Source organism: Danio rerio, chromosome 17 (assembly GCF_052040795.2).
Source record: "Danio rerio strain M-AB ecotype USA chromosome 17, GRCz13ab, whole genome shotgun sequence".
Taxonomy (NCBI): Eukaryota; Metazoa; Chordata; class Actinopteri; order Cypriniformes; family Danionidae; genus Danio; species Danio rerio.
In genome coordinates, this window is record NC_141037.1 from 26,133,041 (window position 1) to 26,145,406 (window position 12,366).

A 12,366-nucleotide genomic window follows, 5' to 3' on the forward strand; every position below is an offset into this window, starting at 1 on the left:
ATTATTAAACTATTTTTATCTACATTTACTTTTAATGTTCATATTGTAAGTGTTCTGACCAGTGATTGAGGAATATTTGAACACGTGACTGCTGACATGATACTCACGCGCTACCTGCCCAAGGGTGAGCGGGACATCCACTTTGAAATACCTAAAATTATGATTTTGTTGTAATTAACGTTTAGAAATATTATCATCATTATTATACACATCGGCTAAAATTACATCCCACCTACTCCAGTGGTTAATTTAAACGCACCCGCCGTGAGCGCGTCGCACCATGTCATTCCTGAGCGGCGGGTTTTTAAACTGAGGTAAATGGGTTTACCGGTAAAAAAAACTCGATTAAATGGGCATATAAATTATCATACCTCGTACAATTAAGCATATAAACATTCGTGGTTACATTTTAGTCAGGGTGGAGCGTCTGGAGACAAGTTTTTATCTTGATATAAGTTGTTTAGTCAAAGAAACTATGCTAAATGTATCGAGGAGATTATAAACATGCGGGAATACGCATAACGTTTGCATTGCGATGTTTAAAAGTTATAATACATGTACACACAGGGGCAGTTCTGTAACTCCGGCTGATTTGATCATTGAGACATGATTAAATTGAGTCTACCGTGGCTCGAAACAGCCCCGTCTGGAGCCGCTCACAGTCTACAGATCCGGCGAGGTCCACGGAAAACAAGGCCGGGCTCGGCGGGTCGGAACTCAGCAGACTCATCGCAGCAGCCCCGCACAAAGACACCCGGGCCGACCCTGCTAATCCAGAGGCAAGAGATGGCCGCCTTCTTCAGACTGTTCGGTGGGTTCAGCAAAGCAGCTGCCAGTGAAACTCATTAAACTAAATGTCACTTGATGTGCCCTAGGATAGTAAACAGTTTTATACTTAGATCAATTGAAAATTGCCAATGTAAAAATGCAATTCTGTAGAACTAAACTGTGTTCTCAGATGATGATCTAATACAGGACTTTCTGTGGATGGACTGCTGCTGCAAACTTACTGACAAGGTATGGTATGGGACGTTCTACCAGAAACATACATTATCTGTCCCTGAAATAAAAACATAAATACAGTTAATTAAAATGTATTTCATCAAAAAAAAAATATCTAAAATAGACTGATGGTTGATTTTTGAGTTGTTCAAGGACTTTTGGTTCTCAGATTTTTTTTTTTCTTTATTAAAAATACTTTACGCTGTACAAACCCTGTCAATGTCCGTGTCCTCAGCCTAACTGAACCTACAGCTTTAATAGTTTTGTTAAGCTAAAAACTGTTATTTAAAAAAATTTCAGAACTAGCAAGTTTAAGCTGTTATCATTTACATCGATTAATTAAATACAGGAAATTATAAATAAATTCTACAAGTAAATACTACAAACATATAATCCAAATAAATGTACAATTGCCCCCATGTTTCTGTCAGTCCTGTCACATTTGCATTAAATTTAACATAAATGGTGTGCAATACACCTTTAAAGTGACATCATTTGATGGAGAAGCTGACAGTCATCAAGGATGCGTTCAGTAATTGAATTGTAAGATTTTATTCTTGTTTTGTATGATTTTTTGAGGACAACAAGCTTAAGGCCGTGTCACATTTTTTATAATTAAAAAAGTACGCTTCTGGAATAATGTCCCAAATATGTGTGTTCTTTTAATATTTAGTGGTATCTGGATAGTGCTAGGTTTTGTTTGTGAACTGAGGGCAGTATCTTTCTTTGTCTTTTACAGTATTTGTTGGCAATGACATTTGTGTACTTCAGGAGGGCTCGCTTCAGTATCGGTGAACACAGCAGAATAAACTTCTTTCTTGCTCTGTAAGTTGATCATTTAAGCAGAGGATTTTAAAATTTGGACAGGGGACCTACATGTCAGTAAAACACAAAAGTAAATAGAAAATAAAATAGAAAATGCAAATATTAACAGGGTATCTGCGGGGTCTTAATGTCTTAAATTTCAAAAACAAAGTTTTATGCCTTAAAAAGTCCTAAATTTACTGAAATATTGTGTTGTAGGTCATAATTGTCCTTTGTCCATGTAATGCTTCTCAATCAGGCCAACACCTATCCAGTCAAACATTTCATCTCAATAAAAGTTTTAACAAAAGTTTGTTTATCATTTTTATTCACCAACATGGCTTGATTATTTTCCTTACAATAACATTTTAATTTTTCAACTGTGCCATTAGAAAAAATCCTTAGCATTTAGTCTAGAATTTCATCCTAAAACGTCTTACATTTGACATGTGTCAAAATGAAATAAGAATTAGTGTGGATTAAAATGGATATTAAATAATCTAATAGTTTATTTATTGATAGAATAATAGAGAAATAATTTATTGATATTTAAATAAATAAATAAATGACAACATATGTGAATAATATTAAGTAAAATTAGATTTTAATAAAGAGGTCAATAGAGGTCTGTGACACCTAAAGGATCGGAAGCCCCTGATTAGTGGACATTTTCTACATTTAAAAAGATATATAGAAATGGCGGTTGCCAGAAAATGTACATTCAATTTATATGAAAAACACACACAAATAAAATACCAGCAATGTGTCATATTTTTATAAATTAACATTTGAATACATTTTTCATATAGTGCAGGGCAAAGATTAATTGCAATTAATTGCATCTAAAATAGTTTACTATTGTATTGTGTATATTTATGTATGTGTAAATATACAAAAACACATACCTGAATATATTTAAGAAAAGTTTTAAATTATATCTGTTTAGATGTAAAATATACATATATATATATATATATATATATATATATATATATATATAAAAATAAACATTTAAATAAATTTAAATATCCATGTAAATATTTTTCTTTTGTGCAGTTTTGTTTTATGCAAGTGCATGTATTATATATAAATAATAAATATGTATACTAACTAACTTTTAGTTTGGTTGCGATTAATCATGATTACTCTTTGCCCAACACACATTTTATGTTTAAATCATCTTTTTATTTTATTTATTTGTATATATTTGCATCAACAATGTGTAGAATTGTATCTGGCCTTATAGAGTTTTAGGTTCTTCAACAGAACTGCCATATATTATTATTATAAGAGGAGCCATCCTATTTATAAAAATAGACTTAATTCCAAGAGTCCAAGTGCTCAATTTTTCATACTCTAGCTATCTGGCAAACACTATGGAAGAGGATGAGGAGGAGACCAAATATGAGATCTTCCCCTGGGCTTTGGGAAAGAGCTGGAGGAAACATTTCCCACGATTCCTGAAGCAAAGAGACCAACTGTGGGCACGTATTGAGTACAGAGCTGCTGTCAGCAGACGATGCTGTGAGGAGGTATGAGGCTCTTTAACCTGCATAGTAAAATATTTTAGAAGATTCAAAAATAGCTCTCCATCATTGTGTGCTTTATGCATGGTTGCAGGTGATGGCTATTGTGCCATCTCACTTCGTCTGGCAGCGGGAGCGTGCAGAGCATCACAGTGGAGCCCAGAGACTCCAGCAAAACCGCGAAGAGATCCTTGTTCCTCGTGGACCCGCTGCTTCGCCAGAACCTTGCTTTCTGTGTGCCAAAACTTCTGCCCTTCCTGTGCCTCGGCCATCCTCTGCTGGACCCCGCTCTTCATCTGCACCCCTGGAGAGAAAAGCTTCACACAAAGCCAGCAAGACGACCAAAGCCCAGCACACCTGCAAATACAAGCCTATTGCAGGTGAATAAGTGCATGGCGCCCTCTAGTCGTGGTACAGCAGCACTGCTGGTCCTGTTTACATCTATTGAGATTAGGGCTGCAAAATATTGGGGAATAAAATACACTGCCATATTTTGTTTTCCTGATATATATATATATATATATATATATATATATATATATATATATATATATATATATATATATATATATATATTTATTTTATTTTTTTTTTTTTTTCACTAGATGATTTAATTTGCTCCTTTTGAAAATAATTTATAATTTTACATTGATTGAGAGGATTTTGTAAGGTATATAATGAAATATATATATATATATATATATATATATATATATATATATATATATATATATATATATATATATATATATTTATTTTATTTATTTTTTTTTTTACAGTCATATATAAATGCAATTGAAAAAAGATACAAATGCAATAACCAGTTCTTTGTGGTCTTCTAAAGAGTCTGACAGTATTGAGGTATGAAAAATCAATTCTCAAATGTCAAATAGCACTGTACAGTCTTCATTGTATAAATAAATACAATTAGGCCCTGTCCCCAAAGCAATGTAATTCAATCCTCACAGCTTTAATATTGTTTCAGTGTTTCAGCAACACAACACTGCCATTGTTGGTGCCCTCAAACTAAGTTTTTGGATAACAGGTAATAGAGTGGAAAATCTCAAAATGCCATCCTGTACGTAATTGTGTTGATAGTCAAATTGCATGATGCAGTCACTGGACCACGTTACCAGAAGGAGGAATCCCACATGTAAGCAGTAATAACCATGGTGAAATACAGATCTGTGTCTGTGTTGCAGGCACTGCTAAGTTTATTAGCATTATAACAACAAACGTGCTAATGCTATCAACTAGACCCAGCATAGATGCTGTTACATGTGTCAGATATTTTTAGATATGCTTGCATTCGCGATAATCTTGTGTTTATGTCTATACTAGGCATTCTGAAAAAATAATTCATGCGCATGCTCCTGATTGCAGTGTATCATAGGGCTCTGTCTGTGTATTTATTTATTTTTTTAATAGTTTCACATACGATTTATTACACTGGTTTATCCCAGTTTTCCCATTTCCATGTGGAAGCAGACATTTCTTGAAAGGATATGTATAATAACTATAGACTGTAAAAAAGTATGAACGCAAAACCTTTTTCTGCATAGCCTTAATCTTTGTTAAAGCTACAGATATTAATTTGTAGTACCCAAATGGCTTAAATTAACTCGAAATCTTATGGTCACAGGCTTTAAAACACATTTAAATTAAAAACTCTTTTAGGGTCCGACTTTGCAATGTCTCTACAAATCACAAGTTTTTGGCATTGCATGTCCTGTGATCACTGCAGATTCACACATTGTGATGCTGATGTTCCAATAATATATTGTGCAGCCCTAATTGAGATGCATTTTTTTTTGTCAAACCAATCACAAGTGAGAGCTAGTTGACTAGATTGATTTCAGTAGTGTAGTTAAAATTCACCATCTTATATGATTTAGTTTGAGTTTGGTTTGAAGGCAAAACGTGTAAATGGCATGATGTTAAATACAAACCCTTAGAACACAGGTGTCAAACTCCGTTCCAAAAGGGCCGCAGCTCTGCACAGTTTAGTTCCAACCCTAATTAAACACACCTGATCAAATTAATTGAGTTCTTCAGGCTTGTTTGAAACATACAGGTAAGTGTGTTGGAGCAGGGTTGGAACTAAACAGTGCAGGGCTTCGGCCCTCCAGGAATTGAGTTTGAAACCCCTGCCTTAGAGTGAAAGATAAAGGGTTAAAAGAGTGATCCAATTGATTAAAAAGCTTAACATGTATAAACAGGACCACTGTTTTCACAATAGCAGCATCTTGACCACCACAGCTAACATATTTGCCATGATCTGTGCCAGTCACTCTGTACAAATATTTACAATTGGCTTTTCTTTTATGGATATTTACAGGAAGTGATGTGGTCAACGAAATGTGTCATGATCACTCGATGGACTGGATCAATGAGGAGTAGCTCCATCATCAGGCAGATCATATACTGTATGCTCTGTTGCCTCTCAAAATGACCTTGTACACCATTGGGGATTAGAGCTACAGTCATATTGTTGTTCAGATTAGATCTAAAAAAACATGTCAGTCAATCCTCTCAATGTGTGAAAGTATTAACATGCACTGTATCATAATCCTTACCGCTAACAATTTCTTATTATTGTACAATGTATTTCTCTAATATGCACTTTGTGATTGTTAAAGTCTTGGACGAAAGTGGGAATGAAATGTTTGGGTGTTAAAACATTGATGAAATAAGTATAACATTTGGCTGATAATATGAATAAACACTGATAATTTATTCCATCAACAGAGATTAAGATTCTTTGGCTTAAATACAAAAGTAAAAAAAATGTACAAAACAATTTAGCTAAATTTTTATTGTAGGCAAGATACAGTAGCTCTGTTGTTGTGATGAACACATTAGGCGTGTGAAACATCTATTTCAGGATCTTTCGTAATTTCACAAGGAAAGCTGAAACAGAAAAACATTTGATTAAGTTGCTCAAAAAAAAAAAAATTAGTCATGCAGCACAATCACACACTAAATATAATTTATTTTAAACATGAATATCTGATTATACAATTAAATAGCTGTAACTCACCTGTATGACCAACCTGCTCAGGATGAGGACGTGCAATGTACTGGACATCTCCAAACGGCACTGCATCTTGACTATTCAAAACCTCTACAACACAGACAGGTTAGTGTGTGTGTGTGTTTTAACTAATGATTTGAGCTAATTTATGAAGTAAAACATATGTAACCAATCTAAAAAAAAAAAAGAGGAAAGACGTTATAAAATTCACCTTCTGTTTTTAAACTTGGTTCATCCTGATCACTATTTTCATATGGAGCTTTTCGCTTATTGAATGTTCCATCTTTTTTGAGTGATGGGACAACTAGCCAATCCCTGTGCTGAACCTCAGTTATGCATTCACAAACCAGAGGAAGCGCAGAGCATCGCAGTGCTTCTAACAGATCAATGACCTGTGTGATGCTGTGAAAACAATTAGAAAATATATAGTTATATATATACACAGCTGTTCAAAATATACATTTAAAAAAAGAGAAATATGTGATCTCGTTCAGTTGGTAAATACTAATTTAATCAAGAGTAATAGTAAAATGTACAATGAATGTAAAGAAAAAAATGTTTTATTTTCAATAAATGCTAAGTAAGTTGAGGTTATTCGGAGACATCACCAAAAATGTATCATTTTAATCAACAAGTAGGTTATTGAATTTATAAAAAGGGTAATAATCATAAAAGAAACAATGATTGCATGCGGGCCATTCGTAGGTTTGAGGTTATTAAGAATTTTTTAATACTTTTATTTGGAAATGAAGGATCGAGGTGATCAAAAGTGACAGTAAAGGTTTTTATGCTGTTACATGCTAATGTGCAAAAATATATCAAATAAACTTTCTAACGAGAAGCATGGTTTCACAAAAATGTTAGGACAGTATATAACTAATGGCAGTGGTGGGAGGCGTGCGTAGGCACAAGGCCGCAGACAGAGTGCCTTAGTGTACCACCAGTGACCATATACAGCCATATGGTACTGCTATGACTGATATTGTGTTTCTACAACAGTTCAACGGCATAATCGTGTATATAAAAAAGAAAATCAAACACAGAGTCTAAAAATCCTTTTGTATGAAGAACTTTCTTCCACCATTTCTTGACATCTGCAGCTGACATATGAACAGCAGAAACCATTGCTACTTCACCAACGTCAATTTAGAGCTAGTATTTAAATGATTCTCTAATGTAATGTCTAAAGTGATGACAAAGCAGGGGATTTTACTGACATTTAAGATTATAAGGCTGGAAGGCATGAAATGCCATGAGTCTACAGACATTTCCCAGTATTTCTCTGTTGCAATCGGGAGATCACAGTAATTAAACCCGAAAAAGCCAAAGCAACGCAATCACTACCAGGTTACTGTTGTGTTTGCAAAAAGGAACAACGGCAGACACATGCGGGCATTTCTTCTTTCTTTCTTTTTACTGAACTTGTCTGCAGTAATGAAAACAGAAGGCTAATTAGAAACAAACAGATGACCAACCAAAAAGTAACTCAGGGTTATACAAAGATTGACCAACATAAAATACATCCATTCCTGATATGCAAGTCCCATCTTACACTCAATACACTACAATTACTATAGTATAAATGCAGCATTGCAAGATACAAAAGAGAGAGATCGACTTAGAATATCACTCACCAATTTTATGTTTTGATTAGCTGTAGTTTGAAAATATGGCAATCTTTTCTCCTCTAAGGGCTTATTATGCTGTCTCTGTCATCATCTTGTGGATGAACACTGTCAACCATCTTTGCTCTGTTCAGTATGACAGACTGATGGATGCCGACGCGCTGTATCTCCGACATTATAAATATTTAAAATAGGCAGTCCTTATTAATAATAAGCATAGTTGCAATCTAAACAACTACATTCTCGTCTAAAAAGCCTCAAAAGTACATTGTTGTCCAACAGCTGCAATATTTGTCAAACTGGTGAGTTTATTGATCTGCTGTCACTACGTGGGCGGAGTAATACACAAGGGTGAAGAGGCTGTACAAGTGCTATGTATATCTCACAGCTATCAGATTCAAGAACCAGACAGTGTGTGCGTGCGTGCGTATAGATGTAGAATTTTGTATTACTTTGCTTGATAAACTGCACACACAGATCCAGGATGAAGGTAAGGAACCACGACAGGTAAAGCCAAATGTGGATTGATCATATCCAAAGCAACCTAAACACATGTACACACAGTATTTCATATTTAAACAGCAATTGATTCTGATATAATAATGAAACGCAAACACATCTTGGGGTGTGGATCCTCACTGAGTTCAAACCCCGTCCAGCCAGAAGAGGGCCAGCAGATATGATATCTCCATGATGAAAGTGGACATTATCAGGCCATTCCTGTCCTCGCCGGCGACGCCATGTGTTAAGCCAGCGCTGATAGTTTAACACTGAACGTTTATGATGATCCTCTCTAATCTCCACACTCAAAACACTTCCTTTATATCCCACTGATGACACAAACAATACATGCATCAGTTTGAAAATGCATTCCTCTGCAGGACAGTATCAGATATGACCTCATTATCAAGTGACTCATCATTATATTGCAGTTAATGAACACCTAGGAGGAGGAGGAAGAATAACAGACCTGCTCTAGACAAGAAGAGGCTCATGCCACCAGAGCCGGAGCCGCATTCCAGGACACAATCTCCTTTAGTCACATCCATCATGGTCAACATCGCACTGGCGTCCTGCAGAGGGGTAGAAATTGCTCTTTTCAGTCTGCGCTGACATAAAACTTACATGGTGTAAGCATCAAAGAAAAACATAATATATTTCTTTACACTTTAAATGCATATGTATTTTACAATTCAAACATTTGGTCATATAAAAGCTGCATTTATTTGATTTACGGCATAAAGAAGTTTTATAGTTTTTAAAAATATATATATTTTTTTGTATGACATTTACATTTTTGACATCATTACTTTAATCTTTAGTCTCACATTCAGAAACAAATTTATACTCTGTATTATCTGATGAACTGAAATCAAGTTGATTTCCAGCCAGCTAGTGAAGTGCTGTGGAGGTAAACCTCACGTCTCTGACTTTTAAATAAAAGGCACTCTAGCGACAGACATTAGAGGCCATGGTCTTTAGCCTTTTAAAAGACAACCAACTACCATGCGGAAGGTTGCCAGCTCAGAGCGGGTTGGGGGGGGTGTAGTACCACCAGGGTTATATTGGTGCCGAAACCCGGGATGGGAGTGAGGTTTAAGGCTGATTTATGATTCTGCGCAGTCACATAGCCCTTGCCGTGGCTGACGCCAATACTGATGTATACCCCTCAAAAGATTTAACTACACATCACAACGACACGTAGCGAAAGCTTTGTGATTTCTTGGCTTGGTACCGGTGATGATCGTGGGCGGTGCTGAGAGCCGCAAGCCCAATGTAGCGAGTATTTACAAGTGCTGAGTCCCGTAAAGGAGCTCCACATGGAAACTTTTGTATTTACCTTTATGATTAAAGTTGTTGCATGTTCGCCGATTGCCGCCTCTAAATGAGTGAGTTTTAGCGACAGCACTTGTAGTGTTCAGAAAAAATTAAGTATCTGCTAAGAAACTCGACACAGAGAAACATAAAAACCTATTGCTAGCTAGCGTTTCGGAAGTGTCATTGCAGAGCAACACAAACAGCGAGCAGAAGTATAAATGCATGGCAACGTGCAGGGCAGGCACCATGAGTCACGGCGATCACTGGACGCAGAAGTATAAACCAGCCTTTAAGGGAGTGAGTGTAGCAGAGGCCAGCTAACGTAGTGAAGTGCTGTGTAGGTAAACATCACTCCTCTGACCTCTAAAAAAAGTCAGTATAGTAACAGATGTTAGAGGCTATGGTCTTTAGTCTGTGTTAGAGCAACGGACTCCCATGCGGAAGGTCACCGGTTTAAAATATAATTTATGTAATTTAGTCCTGTACTTTAAAGCTGAATTTTTGTCTCTCATTATTTATTCATGATTAAATTCTGATTTACTCAGAAATTGTTTGCTGTTCATTATTCATGTATTTATTGTTAAAATAAAAATGTTTAGCTTATAAGACAGGTAGACTTTTTTAATACTCAGAGGCTGCTTAACATCATTTTTTTTTCCGCCATCTGACTAACCTGAAATTATTTATTTTTCTTGTTTTGTTAATTGAGTTCATCACTGAGAGGTTAGGAGATGGGATTAAAAATGGACAAAATATTAATGTTTACCTCTCTCAATATTTAACTAGTTTTGCCATACAAATACAAAAGACCAAAAAAGTAAATAAACTTGTTTAACTTCATACATAGTTTTTAAAAAGCAAATAATGTGATGTATAATTGACTGACTGCTGTGTGTGTGGTGCTCATATCTTACTTTGGGGTAAGCAATAGCTGGTCCTCTCTTCATGAAGAGCACGAACTCCTCCAGACTGACTCGCCGAATGACGAACGGGATTCCTTTTGAAGTGCGGATGACGCTTCCCGCAGGACGACCCTCCATGTCATCATGAGCCACTGATCCCCAATTACTGTAGAGCTTCTGTCTCTCCTTCAGCTCGAACATCTTCCGAAACTCCACATCTCTCGCTCGTCTGAACTCAGCCATCAGAGTCTCTCCGAAACACATCAGCCTTTCTCCAGGAACACACACATGATGATGATGATGATGATGAGTTTCTTCTTCTCTCTCCTTCTCCAGACTCGGACTGCTCGGTTCCTCCTCGGTGGTTCTGGTGTCCCGAAGACCCCAGACCTCCGGGCTCAGGCTGTCCTGGGGTAGCAGCTGACTGACCCTCTCCAGCGGGGACAGAGGTCTGCGTCTCCCAAGAACTCTCCTAGAGAACTGAGAAGCGGGTGCAGGAGCCGCTTCTGAAACATCTCGGTCGGTGTCTTTGGAGTCCGTGCTGCAGCTCCTCAGTCCACAGACAGAAGGTTTAACCCGAAATACATTGTGTCCAGAGACTCTGGCAAATTTACGAGGCATGAAGGAGAGAACCAAGGAAAATGGAGGCGTCATGATGTTGAGCTTGTGCGCTTCTGCACCAGCACCAACCAGAATGGACGACACAAAGTCAAATAGATTTGCTCTGCAGAAATACGTTCAAACGACCCGTTTTAATACACAAGTAGTTAGTTATATAGTTATTCATTTGCTGGATACAGGTGTTCGCGGCAGCTCTGTTATGTTAGATGAAAAACAATCCATGAGTAAAAGCATGATTCTCACAGGGAGCCGCCATGATGGAACGGACGTCACTGACAGATGCAATACTGCTGCTCACCGGCAGAGGGTTTATTTTTCATGAGTACAATTATAACCATAACAAACAGCCTTCATTGTGTAGTTTTATTTTCCAGATTTAGTTTTTCTTTTGACAAATATATGTCTGAAGAAGAGTCAAAACAATTTGTAAGGCTTTAGATTAGATCAAGGGCATTATTTATTTAAACCTTTATTGATAAGTACAATCCTTCATCATTTTTTCCTTCAAAATCAAACGTTTTAGGGGTTATAGTAATGGGGGAGCAAAGTTAAACAATATTTAATGGGCGTTAATTTGGCTTTATGATATATTATATAAAAAGTTTTTATAACACATGCACTCAGTAATGAAAATGTGCACTTATTTTTTCCAAATCTCAAATATTCATAACCATCATTCATAACATATCTTCTACATCTACATATTGTTACAGGTGCCAAATAAATATGAACGTTTCAAGTAAATGTTAGGGAATGTTTTTCTTGTTTTCATTTATTTTATACATATAGCAGAGACATAATGACATGGCAGGAACATTTTAAAATGAGATTAATTTGCCTATTGCACTGAGTACTAAAACGCATAACCTCCAGTTAATTAACACTGTATTTTCATGGGATCTCCCAAATATTATGCTCACTTTCAAAATTCCGCTACACTACAAAAAAACTTGAGAACATTTCCGCACCCTTTAGTTATTGGTTAATGACAGTATTGTCACGCCCACACTACCCAGCGGGACCAATTAGCTTTT

The 12,366-nt window shown here is 36.3% G+C and overlaps 2 protein-coding genes across 3 annotated transcripts; one reads left to right on the plus strand and one right to left on the minus strand.

Annotated features, from left to right (window-relative positions):
* Positions 1-67: 67 nt before the first annotated feature.
* On the plus strand, positions 68-6,077 carry spdya (speedy/RINGO cell cycle regulator family member A). 2 transcript variants are annotated; one of them, XM_087288351.1, is made up of 7 exons: positions 68-314; positions 568-811; positions 959-1,017; positions 1,742-1,827; positions 3,167-3,338; positions 3,427-3,712; positions 5,671-6,077. In XM_087288351.1, exons 2-7 carry the CDS (start codon positions 607-609, stop codon positions 5,730-5,732), a joined length of 870 nt encoding a protein of 289 aa, XP_087144477.1. In that variant the 5' UTR covers positions 68-314; positions 568-606; the 3' UTR covers positions 5,733-6,077.
* trmt61b (tRNA methyltransferase 61B) lies at positions 6,074-11,609 on the minus strand. Its single transcript, NM_001327933.2, has 7 exons — positions 10,724-11,609; positions 8,962-9,064; positions 8,631-8,821; positions 8,444-8,535; positions 6,578-6,768; positions 6,373-6,456; positions 6,074-6,242 (listed from the first exon to the last, which is right to left on the minus strand). The coding sequence occupies exons 1-7, from the start codon at positions 11,363-11,365 to the stop codon at positions 6,208-6,210; spliced, it is 1,338 nt and encodes a 445-aa protein (NP_001314862.2). The 5' UTR covers positions 11,366-11,609; the 3' UTR covers positions 6,074-6,207.
* Positions 11,610-12,366: the final 757 nt, after the last annotated feature.